General features: G+C 31.7%; 1 protein-coding gene across 1 annotated transcript; it reads right to left on the reverse strand.

The window, feature by feature from the left end:
* Positions 1–626: 626 nt before the first annotated feature.
* LOC133178767 (L-asparaginase 1-like) lies at positions 627–17,776 on the reverse strand. The gene is made up of 9 exons (XM_061313473.1): positions 17,602–17,776; positions 15,414–15,534; positions 9,322–9,436; positions 8,800–8,925; positions 8,179–8,262; positions 7,206–7,338; positions 5,381–5,514; positions 3,959–4,126; positions 627–728 (listed from the first exon to the last, which is right to left on the reverse strand). The coding sequence occupies exons 1-9, from the start codon at positions 17,669–17,671 to the stop codon at positions 666–668; spliced, it is 1,014 nt and encodes a 337-aa protein (XP_061169457.1). The 5' UTR covers positions 17,672–17,776; the 3' UTR covers positions 627–665.
* Between the last annotated feature and the right edge of the window lie 1,671 nt (positions 17,777–19,447).

Genomic DNA, 19,447 nt, shown 5'->3' on the forward strand with positions numbered 1-19,447 from the left:
CAAAAAGTAGTTATGTCCATGTGTTAAATCATTATGCACACTGGAAGTCTCGTTTGAAGTCAACATTTTGCAAATTCTATGGTCGATACAATGACCTTGTTAGCAAATACAATCTATCATTAAGTCGAATGTTGAATGAAATTTTTTAAACAAATATAATTAAATGTTAGGCCATTATTTTCATCATAACGAAAATCACACGGCGGGTGTGACCTGTTGACAGGGGATGCTTACTCCTCAAAGGCAGCTGACACCACCACTGATGTATGGTCCGTGTTTGCTCTGCACCAAATTTGTATATTGTTTGAATGGACATTTGGGCTTTATTACTGCTCGTTGTCTTCATATTTCTTTATCTTGCATAAAATTATTACGGTACACACACACACACACACACACATATATATATATATATATATATATATATATATATATATATATATATATATATATATATATATATATATACTTTTGTTAAATCGGAATCAAAACAGATCTCACTACACTAGAAACCAATTCAGAAGAAAATATTTTTACACCAAAAAAAAAAAAAAGTCTAATATCAATATTTTTTCCCTCTGAACTGGCCTTAACAGACTTTTGCAAGGAGAAATCCTTACTTTTCTTTCAGCTGTTGATCGTTTTATTATGCATGCAATGTAAAGTTAAGTGAACGCTGCCTCGAATGTTATGTCCCCTCCTGGCACAACTCCAATATTTTCAAGTTCCTAAATGTGGTAATAACAAAAATATGTAACTTGATACAACTTATAGTCAATGAACAAGATAATCGAAGAGAGAATAAATTTTGTGACAAATAGACTACATGTACATGTAGTTAAACTATGTAAAAATAGCATTTTTATGCTTGTCGGCATATATTATATCATATATGGTGATAAAATAATAATTCACATGACAGAAGCTGATTGTTATCCCGCTAAATCGTAGACGGGGTGCCTAGCATATAAACGCTGTAAAAATTTAACTATATTTTATACAAAAATTCCAAATAAAGATATGAATATCAAAAATAATTTTAAAAATTAAGAAAAAGTATATAACAATAATAATTTTTCTCTGACCCATGGTTAGCCCATGCCTCTCATGACGTAAAAGTAATGTTTCAAAAGTGAAGAAAAATATTGACATTGCCTTGAGTAGCAGAAAAAAATGTTTGTATTAGTAACGCACTAATAAAAGATTCATTCTGTAAAATTTATTTCAACTTTTAACGTCTCATCTTCCAGTTATTTGGATTTTACTTGGAAAAGTCTAGTATTGAAAAGTATGAAAATGACGAGGTTCACGAGGAAACGGCTCAATGAGGTATTATGCTCAACTGGAAATAACGGTAATACCTTTATGTATAATAAAGAATATAGAGAAATTATGAAAATACAAAAAAAAATTCTAAATATTAATTGGTTATCAAGCGGAATTGAACATTTAAAACTGAACTTTTGGAAAACGCATATGCATGATGGAGAAATCCCTTTGACGTTGCCCATGAACGACATAAAGCTAAAACCATTGTGGCGAGTGGCCAAACAATGCACAATTTTTCCATTGTCACTTTATATCAATATAGATATTCGATGTATACTGTGGAATCATTATATTTCTTGGGGGCTCAATTTTCGTGAAATTCGTGGGTACCTCTTTGATAAATTGCAAAATTGAAAATGAATAACTTTGCAAGGTTTAAGTAAAAAAAAACACACACACACACACACTATAAAAATATTTGTGCTGTTTTCATCTTCTATTATTTGGTGTTTATAAAAATCCAAAAGTACTAAAAATTTCTAATTAATATCATACATGCGCACCTATTCCTTCAACATCTGAATAGAACTTATCCAATTTAAACTTCCTGATCTGACTGGTTTATCCTTTATTATATCATACAGTGTATACCCAGAACATCAATGAATTTCGGAGATAGGAGAGTCTGTGGTATAATCCAAATCAGTATAAGATATGCAATCCCTATGCCCTCTGCTATGTCCTTGTCAAAATCATAATTTGAGACTGTGTAGATCTTACACACAGAGAAATCTTCTTTAGAGGCTCCATATGCAGGCCTCTAACTGGCGACTAATTTAGTCACCATGGCGCCTGAAATTTTTGATTGGCGCCTAAAATTTTTCTACAAGTCGCCAAATTGGCGACCATTTGAAATCGTCTCGGCGATCGTCAAATTCCGGAAATTTGGACATTCATTTTCAACAGTTTTTCAATTTTGTAAAGAGACGAAAAGAAACTTAAAAGGAGAAAATCATTTTTAGCAATGGAGATGCCGTGTTTTTTCTTTAATTGTCACTTTGATTGGTGTTTTCAGTCAGCATACATGCAAACGGAATTTTGCGTCGCGTTAGTGTACACAGAGCGCTCACAGAGACCAGATAAGGCAATAACTGCCCCAGGTAATTGTTGGCTCTACTTTAGACAGTTAATGTGGTCATTTGTTTTTGCCTATTAAGTTCTCTAAATTTTGCAGGTCACTTAGAAGCCTGATATGGAAGGTTAGATTCAAACGACCATTTTTTAGTCATAACTAGTAATCCATTGTACTTAAAAAGAAACTATAGATAAAAAAGTTAAATAATTTTATTTACAATAACAATAGGGATATATTTTTGTGTCTTTCTTATTTCCAGAGGGCTTGTCAAGGGTGATAACTCTGAGATCATGTAAATGATCTTTAGACAAAATTATTCTCTTGAAATTAAATTTTGCTAGTTAAAAGATTTTTTAACGCTAAGGGCTGTTGAATTTACAACATTAACTTAGAAAAATAAATAGCAGTTTCTTGCTGCTAGAATTTTAAAAAAATATGAGAGTTATATAAAAATGTAAGTAAAACGATTTCGGGTAACATTGAAATTAACACTAAAATCCATAAATTATTGTATTCCATTAGCAAACGCAACTATTATTTTTAGCAAGAAAATTATTTATTTTCAAAAATTTACTATATATCTTCTTTTCCTCATTTTTTTTTTTTTAAATATTTATTTATTTATTTTTTGTATTTTTCAATGAAAACCCTTTGATTTTTGTGGCAAAATTATATACATATATTAAACATATTGAAATCAATGAAAAGGGAGAAAAGATCATTTTTCCTACCATAATCTTACTTTTGTGTAAAAGCAAGCAAAAAATATCTATATATAATATACAGTGTATAAGAATAAATTTTTAGGCGTCACTTTACAAGTGATAGACAGTGCATTAAGACTCGTCTTTTGTACTCTAAAATAATTGAACTAACTTAACCCCCCCCCCCCCCAAATACAGAAAAAATGCAAAAAAAAAAAAAATTGTCGCATTAATTAAAAGGTGGTTGTCCATGTTTGTCACTGACTTGCATCACAGGATGAAACTCTGTCATTCAGTTAACTGAAAGGTCACTGAAAGATTGTTGAAAGGTGACTAAATGGTAGAGCTCTGCCATTCAGTCACCTTTCCAGACTTGTCAGTGACCTTTAAGTTAACTGAAAGGTGTAGTTTTATCCAATACATAACCTTGGGTATTTCAAGACATTTATTTAAGAAATAAGGTATCATTTTTAAACATCTATCGGGATATAAATACGGGTTGGTCACGAGATCAAATTCCATAAAGCCCGAAGGGCTTTATGGTAAATTTGATCTCGTACCAACCCATATTTATATCCCAATGGCCAGTATAAGAAAAATGCTTTTACTAAAAGTAGACTGATACGAATTAAAATTTGATATCAGCATTGAAGTTTCCATAGGTATACCTTGAAATAAAGCATTAAAAAAATATCAATTCGAAAACCTTGTTTCTTGCATTATGCATTGTTAAACCAGAGACGTGCTCTTAAAGGAATCTTTAAAATCTTTAGTTAAATGGTGTTCATGTATGTTGTCAGATTAATAGGTTTTATATCAGGCACAAAGGTGAAACAAAATGGATTCATACCGTTCTGACATCACATTCAGGAATGACGCCTCCCTCCTCACACTGAGAGACATTCACGACCAGGGTGTTACCCCTCCATAATTCTGAATCCAATGTCTGACAAACTATCAATGGGACATTTCCAACTCCAAACGAACGTAGAATTAGTGCGCTTGGTATGTGTTCCATCTTAAATAAGGGATACTCATATACAGTAAATAGTTAATCGTCTGAAATCATTCCTAAATATAGTATGTCTTAGAATCGACAAGCGTTTAACAGCCAGTAACATAAATTTCTAAATGGATTTGTGCAAAAAAAAAAAAAAAAAAAAAAAAAAAAAAAAAAAAAAAAAAACTCTAAATGTTCCATAAACGATTGCCCTATTTCATTTTCTTTAAAGCTTCAAACAATAACAAAACATAATCATTTTGTACAGGTACACATCATATTTTGAAATACATATAATTATTACGAAAAACGTCACAATTTAAGTTATGGCTTGCAAGTGTCCCCAGGGGTCCGTGGATTTGCCGTGTTTTGCATTACTAATAGCATTTCGATTTGCATTTTTCACACAATTTGCTTCCTGAAAATCAATTGCTCTCCGCCTTTGCTGTGGATGTCTTGAAAGTAACTTTATTGATTTTATTTGAAAATTTGCATGATTTATATAGAAAATACTTCTACCTTACATGTAGACCTGTGATCTCCATGCGTTGTTTTAACAATTCAAGAGGTTCATTTGCAACTCATAATTTATAACTTTATCCTATATTCAACACTATTACAGCATTAATTGTTAATTATCAATGCTAATTTTATACTTTTTACAAGCATAAACGAGATATATGCAAAAAAGGCATGCCCTAAGAACATCAACTGAGAGGGTTTACTGGTTTTAGGAATGGAAGTCTATTTAAGACCTATCAAATATATTTTTGAAGTGGATATACCATTGTCAAATTTCTAAAAAGGAATTTGATTGGTTATAATACCATTTTTTTTTAAATTCAATATATCGAATTTAATCTGTATTAACATATTTAATTTGTTATATCATATTAAATTCATTTGAATGAATTCTTTTTGTTATAACGAATTTCATTTACTTCATTTTAAACACATTTTTAAAATTGTTATTAGGAATGTATTTCTTTTCAACGACTTTTTAAACTTGTTAAAACGAATTAAATTCGACATATCGTTTTATCGAATTCACTATTTTTCCCGATAGGTCTTATAAATGTTGAATTCTATTAAATGAATTAAATTTTCTATAACAAATTTAAGAATTCATGTATGCAAATTTAATTCGTTATAATATCAACTTTTTGAATGTGATTAATCGAATTTGACATATGGTTATAACAATTAAATTGATTATACCAAATTTACAACTGATATTATTAACAGAGGATTTGTGGTAAGAAAAAGACATACCACATTTTTAGTTATGCCTGGAAAGATATGCAGCACATCAACATCAACATCAGCAGTAGCGGCATTGTTTTCGGTACATAATGTTAATTCTTTTCCGATACCTGCCTCTAATAGAAGCCTCTTCTGTACCGCACCTGAATGAAATAAATACAATTGTTAAGACCATCTTCAAAATAATATTTGTTTGCCCTCCCCCGACTGAGGGTAAAAAAGACTGGGTCGATAGGTAGGCGAGAAATATTTTTACAAGAAAATTTCAACATACTAGTGGACAGGATGAGAACATTCAGGAATGAAAAAAAAAATGTTTCCTAGAGGTTAAAAAAAGATTCACAATAAGGCCATTTATATCAAGTCGGTTGGGAGAGGGCAAAGAAATAATTTTTGAAAGATGACCTAAAACATATATATAAAAAAATGTATAAGCAGTAAAAAATACACATATGGACAAATAATCATGGCAGTTCCTCTGTGTACACAAATTCGTGTATAACTGGAATCGAAAAGTGGATAATTTTGTTAAATTCAAAAACAGTATCTAACACATACCATGTATAAACATGTGGAACCAATAATGAATATTTACATTTGCTGTGTTTTTCTACTAAGCCAACTGTGAAATTGATTTGAAAGTCATTTTTGTGTATACTCACGCGTAGAAATATAGACGTCGAAACTCGAGCTAAAATGACGTCACAATGAGGCTACAGAGACGTTAATAAAAATATGACGATATAGGGCAGCGAGAAACTCAAACACTGAGTATATTTTTGGTGCATTTAAGCATGTAAAATGTAAATATAAGGAATGTTTTTAAGTTTAGTGTGAATTATTGGTGTGTAAATCACACAGACTTGCAAGTAGGCATATTTTTCATGAAATAATGGTGTGTAAATCACACAGACTTGCAAGTAGGCATATTTTTCATGAAGCGCTAGCGCGCTTCATGAAATATGCCTACGTGACTAGTCTGTGTGATTTACACACCAGTAACTCACACAAAACTTAAAACCATTCCTTTACAGAAAATAGAGATTTTTTAAATTTAAATCTAATGTGTAGAATTCTAAGAAATGCATACAGGACTGGTGTAACAAACTATGTATTAATATTTGTTTCCTGTTTAATTTTAACAAATGAAAATTGCCAAAGTCGGAACGTACATGTATAATAAGACTAAGCCAAGCCGAAAATGATATTCGAAACTAAATCCATCCTTTAAACAAGTAATAAAATTTAAACATGGATTTTAAAAAATAATACTAGGGGATCAGATTTTCTAGCCAGGACTAGGCTAGAAGATTTTAAAGGCAATTATGATCAAGCTTAGTGACTGATGCACCATCATTCGTAGTAAATAATTATTTTCTTTCGTTATATAGACATGATATCTTTTAATAAGAAAAGATAATTTATTATTACATAAGCATGCATGTTTAAGTGAAAGTAAAGCGGAAAATAAGACAAATCTGTCTTGAATAGGCTAAATTGTAATTGTGACGTATACTGATTCCATATACAATCTCAATTCCACTTGATATTTGTTCACTTGTTCAACATATAATCTTCTATAATCATAGTTTTCTAAATCTAATACTGAGTAGTTTCTTTGAAAGAAAAAGAGAGTTTGAAATGAACATAATGTTTGTTTTCATTTGATCTGAAAATTAATACTTTTTCTACAAGTGGCATTTATCAAATGCACGTATAATTATTTTATTAATATAGATTGTCAACCAAAATCTAGTAGTTTTGATGGCTTTCTTGATCAATCGTCAATTTTGTTGAGCTTGTGAAATTTGAAAAGTGGAATTTTCATTATTACCACACAGTCTTTTGTTTCCACTAAATACGGCAAGTGGTGGAAAATTTGGAGATTCGAAAGCGTCGAAGCTAGTTGTGTTTCTCTTTCTTGCTCTATTTCCCCTAAAAAGTTTGTCGTTGAAGCAAATTGTAACCTTTGAAATAAAATTTAAATATATCTCTCACTCATTGTGCATGTAAATAAAATACAAAATAAAATAAAATGTGTGACATAGTACAATTGTTAATGTAAAATTATATTAGTGTGTATAACTACATAGTTATTTAAAAAATATAACATTCATTTCATTTCATATTAATGATTTCTTTTTTCGATTATTTTTAAACCATTATACTTGTATTTTCATCATTAAAATGAAAGTCATGCAAACATGCCACAGAAGCCCTAATTATAAACGCTCTTTATGTCTAATTCTTGCTGTCATTCTAGCAAACAAATTACATGCAGTTTACTGTGTCTTGTATTAGATATGTTGTATATATGTTGTCTTCCCTCTACATTCTTTGTTTCCTAGCATTAGTGCGAATTTTTTGGAGTGAAAAACCCATTTTTTAAAAACAAACACCCCCCCCCACCCCTCAAAAGAAACAAAACAACAACAACAACAAAAAACAAAACCAAAAAAAAAAAAAAAAAAAAAGTTTCATGCAAGTTTGCAGAATTGCATCTGTTTCTAAATGTATCATTTGTCATGCGCATTCACAAATAAATAATTCTTTATTTGCAACTATGAGTTCTTCGGCAAAGGAAATGCTGACATTAAAAGAGAGTACAAACAATCTGAAAAATCTGAAACTATATTGAAATAGACGGTATTTTCTTCCTGTATACATACTGAGTGAAAGTCTCTGTTTTATATTAATTGCATGTATTATCAATTTTGAAAATCATTAAAAAACAGTGAATGAATAAAATCAAAGAACTTAGCCCCTGTGGTTTATACATGTGTGAGTGCATGATTGCTCATTTTAACCTCAGGAATTTTTAGTGTCCCAGCAACCAGAACAGCCTTTTTAAAGTTGTTAAATCCATCGCTACCCGGCCTGAATATTGGTATCTGTGAAAAAAAAAAACATTAAAGGTCTTAATTTCTAATAAGATTTTTAAAATCCGAAAAAAGGTGTCATGGTGATGTGGAAGGGTTGTTGTGTTCTATTTCACTATTTTACTAGGAAGGTCCTGGGTGATAACACTGTTTCAATATTTTCAGAGAAATTTGAGATTCACAATAATGATTTTTTACGATAGAATTTAGAGGAAATACAGCAGTATATTTGCGTAATTTGGTGATTTTTTGATCGGGAACTGTTAGAATAACCCATTGCATTTTTTTCTAATGTGTTGGGATTTTCATTAGCCTCAATGAATGGTGAAAGGTTTTTTTCACCTTTGTTCTTACCCTCACCCACAGATTTGACTATTTGATTATACCATTTCTAACGGGTTTTTTTTAAATAGTTCTCTTTGCCGCGTAGTTATACACTTTGTTAGACAGAAACTGCTTTTGCCCATCAAAACACATCATGTTAAAGAATAATATTCAAGCATTTGTTCAATCTACCTAAAAAGAACCATATAAATGTTCAATACATACCTGTGATCCTGTAAGGACGACAGGTTTTGCGAGGTTTTCGAATATAAAAGATAATGCAGATGCAACATAGGCCATTGTGTCTGTTCCAAGCAGAACAACAAATCCTTGAAAATCAGTATAGTATTTCTGTAAAAGCAGCAAATATGAATTAAAAAAAAATATACTGATGTAAATACTAGACTGATTAAAAAAAATGAGAATCTTAATCATATTATATAATACATTCTGAGATTAATTCATCGAAATGCATTTAAAATGTTTACATGACTACATGCATTCAGAGATTTTTTGGTATCTGTATAATAAAAGTCATAACAATGCATTATAAAACAATTTAAATGATAATAATTGACTCATGAGTCTGCTGGACTGAAAGGAAACAATGGATCTTGAAATATAGCATTTAATTTGCAAACTGAAGATGTTTATTTTTGTCAATCAATCTGAACATTTTTTTCTTTTTTGATATCATACTTTTGCACTTTTTTTTATTTCTCTGGTGCATGTGTACTTATGAACTACTTTGATGTCTTGGGCAATCCTCATCCAATGTGCAAAATCCATTTCACTTGAATTCAGCAAGGTAGGATAAATCAAAATCCTTAATTCAAGTATTACACTTTCCTCAGTGTGGGACCTTGACAAAAAAAAGTATTTGTTAAAACTGAATAATTGCAGACTTTAAGTAATTCAAGTAGTTGATTTCAAATATTTGTGAAATAGTCAATTTACCTCATATTCTTAGAAAATAAACTGAATTATTGTTTTTTCTCTTGATATTCTCCAAAATACCAAATGTACAAATAGGTTTAATAAAGAATTGATCAAAATTAATTTCGTGTATGTTAATTTTTTTCCTAGCCCCTATACGAGGATTGTCCCACTAAATCGTAGATTACATGTAGGCGCCTAGCATATAAACCACGTATCGTATTCAAATAACATTTTCACCGCCATTTTAACCATTATATTCCAAAAATATGTAAAATATGAAAAAGGGAAAGAAAATATATCATTTTCTTTTTCTGGCACATGATATGTACGTGCAGCACACGACGTATAAAAGATATATTTTTTAGTTTTAATTTTAAGTTTTTTCCGTGAACAAAAAATCAGGTATTTCTTCGAGTTGCTGAAAAATTAATAATGTATTCAAAAGGCAGTAAAATTGGATAATAACTGTAAAATTTGAATTTTCTAACGTCATATTTTAGAAAATTGTTTAAATGTTTGAATTAAGAATTGATATATGCAAGTTTACTTTTGAACTTAATGAAATTGACTTCGTTTTACAATGACACGGCTTAAATGCCTGTCATAGAAAGTTAATTGTGTTCAACCAGGGATGACATCAACAGCTATATTCAATATCATACCCAACACAGAAACGTAAATGAAACAGCTTTCAAATATTGATTTACAAATAGAATTGAATATTTAGAACTGAATTATTAGAAAATTCATTCCGCGGTCGACTTACACACAAAGATGGAAACCTTGTTACATGTACAGCCAATTAATTTGTCGAGGGGTCGACATTGACAGTTGGAAAACTGAAAAGAGAAATAACGGACTGGATTGGCTGTGGTAAAGCCACTTTCCAGTAAATCTTGTCAGAGAAATAGTAATGATATAGACATGCAATGTTGTTGTGATGGTACATATTGTTGTTTCGTACATATTGTCGTCCATCGACACATATTGTTGCCGACTAAAAATGATTATACATGTACATAGTGTCGCTGGTAACATTATGTTCCTACCCTCACTGCATAAATTGTTGCCCTTAGTTAGGTTTAGTTAATGATTTTTTGTTGTTGTTTTGTTAATGCAACTGGTGAATAAATCAAACAAACGTGTCTCGTAGAATATTTCATGCAGCGCCATTTTGACGGTAAATATTGTCGTCCTGTACTTATTGTCGCCGGCGACAATCTATACCTACCATTACTGAACATACATATTCTCTTTTTCTACTATATTTGCTCACCCCTACTGCACATAATTTCGCTCTACTGTTAGATTTACAGTTATATGGATGATGTTAAACAACAAAATGTTGTCTTTAGTTTTTAGTACGGGAATTAATGTTGTTGCTGTTGCTAACGAGGGTTATGTAATTTTTTTTTACTGCAATAGCTGGAACGTTAATTCCTAACTAACATGGAAAGAAAGACATTATGCTGTTTATATTTATGTCTGTATTAATAATCATATAAAGCATCATTAAGATGGTTGGATCCTGTTATCAAAAGTAATGAGATTTATTTTTATCAAGTATATTTTTAGAATTTACACTCGTAGTTTAATTAAAAATCTAAATAAAAAATTGGGGTCAATGCGCTTCTTTTACGGATCATTTTGTATGACCTTTTTGCACTGTAATTATGTCTAATACATAAATAATTTATTTAAGTTTTTCCTCCAATACTTTTTATTCAAATAAATTATGGGGACAAAGACTGTCTTATTTCATCTTGAATAAACACATTTCAACAAAAAAAGTTTCGAATTACTTCGCACGGTCAAATATTTGACCTTTCTGTACTAAAATATATCATTTTTCTGGCATTAAAAATTCATCAGGCGAAAAAAAATCATTTGAAAGTAGTGACATTATACTGAATTTAAGAAAAATGGTTGAAAGTATCTTGAATATTCAGAAAAGAAAACTAAAAATGGGGTTCTGTGATGTTAACTTTTAGTTATTAATAAACAGTGTTAATTTTAAGATTAAATTGGGGTTATTTTTTTTCTTGATTTTCACAATATATTTGCTATATTTGTCATATATGATGATAGAATTCATGACATGTTATTTTATATATAATTTAAGACCAGCATAAAACAGTTCACGATACAAAATAACGCTGTGTGCATGCTGCATGGAAAAAAAATCGAAACTTAATAATACTTTAAATACTTTGAAAGAGAAAAAAATGAAGAAAAAAAAACTTCCGCCACACAATATAGTTCCTCACTTAATCCTTTCGGTATGGAATTTAATCATTGGATTTTAACAGAATATAATTTAATAGGCATTATAGTATCCAAATTTACTGTAGAAACTAAAACATTATGCAGAATTTTTTAAATATAGGTCAAGCAAAAATCTGCTCAAAAGCTGAGAAGTGAACCTATTTAAGTACGTTAAATATTGTATTATTGATATTCACGTCACTGTATGTTTCTGGCATGGAAAAGCCTCTATTCAAGAAATCTTTACAGTTGGCTTGCTTAGCAAGAAGTATTGATAAATGACCGTGTTTTTCTTAAGAAGAAAAGAAGATAATAATCAGTCGATGTAAATATATAATTATAATGATATCGAAAATCAAACATTCTATTTCAATGAAATAGCTTATTTCTCTTTTTTCATCCCCAGTCAAACAACTGTAATGAACGCTATATTTAATATACAAGACATTCTGTACAAGTAATAATGTGGAAACTTGTACAAAATCCGGTTTAATGAGAGGACTTTAAAAATTTTCTAACCCAAACCCAATAATATCGGTACATGTATATACAAGATGTGTTTGTGAAACACTGAGGCCCCGTATGGCAGCTAATGGCAAAGGTTAAAGTGTCTCAAATGCAAGTCAGACTCCAGATCAAGAGATCAAAAATGTTTGTGCCTAAAGAAAGGTCTTGTCTCGAGGAATATACTTGTGAAATTTGAAAGCCTTAGGGCAATTTGTTCAAAAGTTTTTAAAAGTGAGTAAAACGTCAAGGTCAAGGTCAAATGCGGCATCAAGGGAAGGGCTTGTCACAAGTGATACACATGTTCGTGAAATGTGAAAGCCCTAGAACCAAATGTAACATGTTATGGCCAAGGTTAAAGTTTTATTAAAGTAGATCAAACTTCAAAGTCAAGGTCAATGCCATTGTTGGTAACCGAAGGAAAGTCTTGTCCCAAGGAATGCACATGTGAAGTATGAAAGCTGTAGTACCAAATGTTTAAAAGGTATGGCTAAGAGTAAAGTTTTTCAAAAGTAGGTAAAACTCCAAGGTCAAAGGGGCAAAGTTGTTTGTATCCATAGGAAGGACTTGTCACAAGGTATACATATGTGATGTATGAAAGCCCTAGCGCCAGCTATTCAAAAGTCATGGCCAAGGTCAAAGTTTTTCGAAAGTAGGTCAAAATCCTAGGTCAAGGTTAAAGGGTCAAAGTGTTTGGTATCAAAAGGAAGGTCTTGTCACAATGAATACACATGTGAATGATGAAAATCATAGCTCCATCCAATCAAAAGTTATGGGCAAAGTTAAAGTTTTTGCGGACAAACAGACAAACAGACGGACGGACAGGGCAAAAGCCATATACCCCCGAATCTTCAATACGGAGGCATAATAAGAATCACACAAAAATATAATCCAGATAATTATTAGTACTGAACACAAAAATTAACATTCATTTTTCAAATATATACTAGTATAACGAGAAAACAAGATGTGTTTGTGAAACACTGATGCCCCCGTATGGCAACTTATAGCAAAGGTTAAACTTTCTCAAATGCAAATCAAATATGTTGGTACCCAAAGTACGGTCTCGAGGAATATACCTGTGAAATATGAAAGCCCTGGCAGCAACCATTGAATAGATACAGAAAAGGTTAAAGTTTTTCAAAAGTAAGTCAAACATCAAGGTCAAGGTCAAATTGTCAAAATTAATGGTGCCTTAGGAAAGGCCTTCTCACAAAAAATATAGAGGTGAAATATGAAAACTGAAGCTCCAATCGTTCAAAAGTTATGAACAAGGTTTAAATTTTTAAAAAGTAGGTCAAACTCGAAGGTAAAGGTCAATGGATTACAATTGTTGGTATCCAAAGGAAGGTCTTGTCACAAGGATTACATATGTGAAGTATGAAAGGCCTAGCACCAACGGTTCAAAAGTTATGGCCAAGGTTAAAGTTTTTCAGGAGAAGGTCAAACTCCAAAGTCAAGGTCAAAGGGTCAAATTTGATGGTATTCCAAGGAAGGCCTTTTTACAAGGATTACATATTTGAAGTATGAAAGGCCTAGCACCAACGGTTCAAAAGTTATGGCCAAGGTTAAAGTTTTTCAAAAGTAGGTCAAACTCCAAGGTCAAGGTCAAAGGGACAAAGTTGTTGGTATCCCAAAGAAGGTCTTGTCACAAGGATTACATATGTGAAGTATGAAAGGCCCAGCCTAACGGTTCAAAAGTTATGGCCAAGGTTAAAGTTTTTCATAAGTAAGTCAAACTCCAAGGTCATGGTCAAAGAGTCAAAGTTGTTGGTATCCAAAGAAAGGACTTCTCGCAAGAATTACATATGTGAAGTAGGAAAGCTGAAGTATCAATCATACAAAAGTTATGGCCAATGTTAAAGTTTTTCAAAAGAAGGTCAAACTCCAAGGTCAAAGGGTCAAAGTTGTTGGTATCCAAAGAAAGGACTTGTCACGAGAATTACACATATGAAGAATAAAAGCCTTAGCACCAATTGTTCAAAAGTTATGGCCAAGGTTAAAGTTGGATAAAATTTTGCAAAACTGGGTCAAACTCCAAGGTCAAGGTCAAATATGCTGGTACGCAAAGAAAGGTCTTGTCATAAGAAATACATGTGTGAAATATGAAAGCCATAGCTCCAACCAATAAAAAGTTATGGGCAATGTTAAAGTTTTTGCGGACAAACAGACAAACAGACAGACAGACAGACAGACGGACGGACAGGGCAAAAACTATATATCCCCGAATCTTCGATACGGGGGCATAAAAATAGGTTGATTTATCAGATTAATTCAGAATTTTGGTATATTGGCATGGCTTATTTTTGTGTACATCGATCGTTGACATACTTTTCTGATCAGTTTTCTCTCTATATTATTGCATGTTTACTCATCTAGCTATCTGCCATAGACTATGTCTGTCTAGCTGTGTTTTTGTCTAGCTGTCTGTCTGTCTCTCTGTCTACCTCTCTCTCTTTCTCTCTCTCTCTTTGTTGTTTTAATGTGTGTGGTTTTCAGTCTCTCTCTCTTCAAGACCTCATTAAATATTATTCAAAACAATATATTGGGGATAAAATGTGCAAATGTTCACATTTCATATTGTCTCCAAGGACAATATATGTCTATGTATGATTGTTAATTTTCTCGTTCATTCTGCAGGAGGAAAAATGCTCATCTTGGCAAACATTGTCGCTGTTTATACAATATGTGCCGATGTATGACTATATATGCATTGAAGGCAGGTATATATTGTCGCCAGCGACAATATGTATAGAACAACACTATGTACTGTCACAATTGTCATTTAATCGGAATTTAAACTCAGTTTGGTTAAAAAAAAAAATTAAATTGCTATCAAAAAGACGTTATGCATGCTAGAGAAAATTCTGTGACGTTACCCTAGATCGATATGACGCTAAATTTATTCTGCCGTGTGGCCAAACCATTCCAAACTTTTCCTCTGTCATTTAATCTTTAAATAATATCTGGATATTTGATTTAAATCTATAATGTTTTTATCTAAACTCATCAAAACATACCAAGTGAAAAATTAGGGAGAATGCGTTCATAATTTTTCGAGTTATATACAAAGTCTACGATTTAATAGGACAACCTTCATACCTAAACAATTAACAATTAGAATAAAATACCAGCTGGTCAAGAAAACTGGGCCATTTTCGTCTGTCCTGTTAGCCACAAAAGGGATATTTAGATATTGCCACCGTTGTCTTAGACATTCTTTGAATCTTTCATCGTTTCCTGGGGCAAATCCTTAAATCAACAAATCATGCAAAACTCCTCTTCAATCAATATAATATTTAATGTTCAGCTGGGTAATTATAATCTTGAAGCTGAACACGATTCGTAAAAGGAATGTGTCCGCCATATTCGATTGGATTCTCGCTTTATCTGAGGGCCCCTATATAAAGCCGCTGACTTGGTCACTGATCAGTGTGATCAATCGTCACTGGTGTAGAAGGACGTATGCTATACAGCACAGAATATAACTATGTACCTATTCCAATGCAGAAGAGAGATATCAAAGAAACTTACAACAGTTGAACAGGTCAGTGAAGTATACAAACAGTTACTTGTTAATACACCTAACTGCAGTAAAATGTAAACAAAGGTAATGCAAGATAACCAGCACGCACACGGGTCGCCATTCCACTCCGTTACCCGGGACAATAATGCAGTCAGGTGTAACAGATCGAGGAATCTACCATATATGGATATTGTTGTCATTGCGCACAGAGGTGCTTACAGCGAGCAATCGTCCTATCCAATGAATGTGCCGAAAAGCATGATGGTCTAATATATGTTTATATTTTACTACAAACACGCGGGTCAGGCAAATTTAGGTCGCGATTTCAAATGACTGCGAAAAAGTTAACTAATAATTATTTTTAATGTTTTTGTGATAAACACGAAAAATAGGTACTAATTAAGATTTTCCATGCTCACATTAACAAACAGGTTCAATTTTCCGTGTTAGATAGTACGTTGAAATAGAGCTCACAAAGTCTTCACAAGTAAATAAGAACCCGGTTTTTATAATTTGATATTTGTGAATTTGCCATGCTACTGGTATTATTCGATGTTACTTTGTTATTTGTTACTAGAAATTAAAAGTTAATGCAGTTATAAAAACATAAGTCTATTGCTGTACGGTATTTTAATTCTCATGTACATTGATCAAAGAACGTGTATTGAGTAGCATATGTATCGAAGTTGTATACGTAGTAAACAATGACAATACGTGAGTACACCTCAGAGTCGATTTGTTTGGACCAGGGAATAGTCACGTAAAATTCATACTGACTGATAGTACAGCACGGGAAAAACTACCACGCTATTGTCAACAAACGGACTTATACAATGAAGTGGAGAAAACCCTAATTTTACCGTTGTAAAACATTTGTATGTAAATGTGAGCATGGAACTAGTAGTTAATGATGTACATATTATATTAAGTGTGTAAAAAGTTTGGAAAAATGCATCTTGTCTTTCCGAGAGCGATTTTAAAAAACTGGCCTTTTCGAAACGTACATGTAGTATTTTTTGTAGTAACCCATAATGCAACTCATTTAGCTGATTGGTCGGTTTGCCTGTCACGTTGGGTGCCTCATTTAGCATGTAAAATTATTATGACGTCTTAGAAAATAGTTTCCTCGACCTGTATAACGAATGCGAAGATTATACCCCGCTGCTGATATCGTAGATAGTAATATCGAAAATGGCGTATGCCTATTTACCAGTCGTGTTCAGCTTTAACGCATTATTTCGTCTGCTTTTTCTGACAGTTTTATTGTCAATGTTGGCATGTACAGGTACATGTAAAGCACTGCACCAAACCACCCGAAAACAAAGACAAATCTAATGCTTAGAACTATTCTTTTTTTTTTAATTTGAATATAGGTATTGGTTTTATATTGTACAAGCTAATATTTTGGTTTCAATGTTTAGTTCTTTTGTAAAACTTACGCAAATGAGGGATTTGTAGCATATTTTTTCGAAGCCAATTTCTCTTAGATTAATGTTTTCCCTGTTTAAAAGTTTTATTTATCTTATTTATCCTGTTAAAAATAGAAAGGACCCATTTAAAGGAAAATGAATATAACTCTCCCTACTCTCCCTCTCTCTCTCTTCATATATATTTATGTGTTTTTGTCGATTTCTAGGTTATTTTCAAGCGGTGCCAAATGTTATAGTTTTTTTCTTGATGTAGCCATGTTTTAATTTCACAGTGACGTAAGCAAACCAATTACAATGAATTTTTATGATTTGAAAATCGTTCTTATACAGCTATATACTTAAGGACGATAAAACTGTAATTACCTCCATTTTCAACACAGTCATTGCCGATAGTTCCACCCGTGTATATAACTAAAACAGTTCTTGGATCCATTCCTTGAATCAAGTGTATATCCCAATAAAAATTGCGCACTATTTGAATACCTTATGTAAAAGAATTAAAATAGGGTTTTAGTGCTTATTCCTTTTTTAAAATAGACCACTCCGGCTTTGACCCACATCTGCCAACGTGTTGCTCACGTACGAAACACGTGGTGCACCCTGTTTCGTGACATGCTTCTTGACATACTCTTCACAGCAACCTTAAAATTTTCTGAGTCTCATATTACTTTCCACACAGGTAATTTTCATTAAAATAATAGCCCAGATGTCACAAATTGCTAAATTTGGGATAAAGGATGAGCGAATTATGTTTTCTTTCCCTAGTTTAATTAGCATGGTGTCCATTTCAAACCGACTTTTCTGACAAGGTGCTTTGTCTAAGTGTGTAATATAAATCTAATGTTGATTAATTCAGAGCGCTTTTTCCTCTATGACTTGCATCAAATCTGATCTGATAAGGTCTCAATTAATTGAATTTTTTTGGGAATTACGAATCATTCCGTTGTAAAGATCTTAATCTATTTAACTGTGCTTAGGCGATATGTCAATAAGCCATTAATTCCGTAGCTTAGTACAAGGAATAGAACAATTGTGAATTCTGATGGTCTTTAAATTTTCTTGTTGGCAGTTTTAAATGAAAAATGTTTTCTGAAGTTAAGGGGATTTCCATTTTAACTTAATAGGCTATATTCCTCTCTAATACCTCTTAAAAATACTGATGCAAGTTAAATATGTCACGTTACATTTGTATATCACATAACAGTCTATAAATTTGTCCTGAATATGTTAAACCTATTATCTGGTAAATAACTAAATACATAAAAACATCATCATCACGTCCGGTTTATCAGTTAATTTTTGCTTTACTGGGTTATGTTTTTAAGAAATAAAGTTCGTGTTTTCGTGGATGACCTCGGAGGTTATCCTTAAGCATCTACGATAACTAGTTCTAAAATACGGATGATTGTCTTCTCTAGAGAAAAAACAAATGATTAGGTTGTTTCATTTAACAAGAGAGGATCAACTTTATAAACTTGTGTATCGATTGCAATGAAATGCAGACGATTTGAGTTTTTGTTGGACTACAAATATCCTTTAATCATTCATAAATCTGTTTGTTACATACATTGATTTTTTATGAGTATAAAATAGCAAAATCAGTTGGTTTTATTGCTATCTCCGTAACATTACGGAATGTAAATGTAGGAAGTTCCATGGAATAGCCTTCTTTAGCTATAAAAATAGACATATATCACCGGTTCTAGGCAGTACACAACAATTAGATTGCAGAAGACGACACATCGATTTGGTCTAAACAAGAAAACATCGATGTTGCCATTAATGAAGTAAAATTTTGATCATCGATCAGCTTCGATTTGTGTAGTAAAAGTAGACATCTGAATGATCGAGACTACAGACGAGAAAAATTTACACGGAAAGCTTCTAATCGGATGAAAATCGAAAAAAAAAAGATACCGTTTTAAACTTTTTTATTATTTCCATAAGTAACTGTTTGCTGCATAAAATGTAAATTAGAATCAGACAAGTGTATCACCTATCATCAATATATATATATATATATATATATATATATATATATATATATATATATATATATATATATATATATATATATATATATATATATATTGAATTTTACATTTAAATTTAAAATTAATTTAAAAAGGGAAAGAACATTCTGATGTATAGTTTTTTAATGAATAGTTAACCTTAAATTCTGAATAACTTCTCCCACCTCAATCCCACA

The sequence above is a fragment of the Saccostrea echinata genome, unplaced genomic scaffold (genome assembly GCF_033153115.1).
Source record: "Saccostrea echinata isolate AGI-Se365-2 ecotype Australia unplaced genomic scaffold, CSIRO_AGI_Sech_v1 ptg000003l, whole genome shotgun sequence".
NCBI classification, from domain to species: Eukaryota; Metazoa; Mollusca; class Bivalvia; order Ostreida; family Ostreidae; genus Saccostrea; species Saccostrea echinata.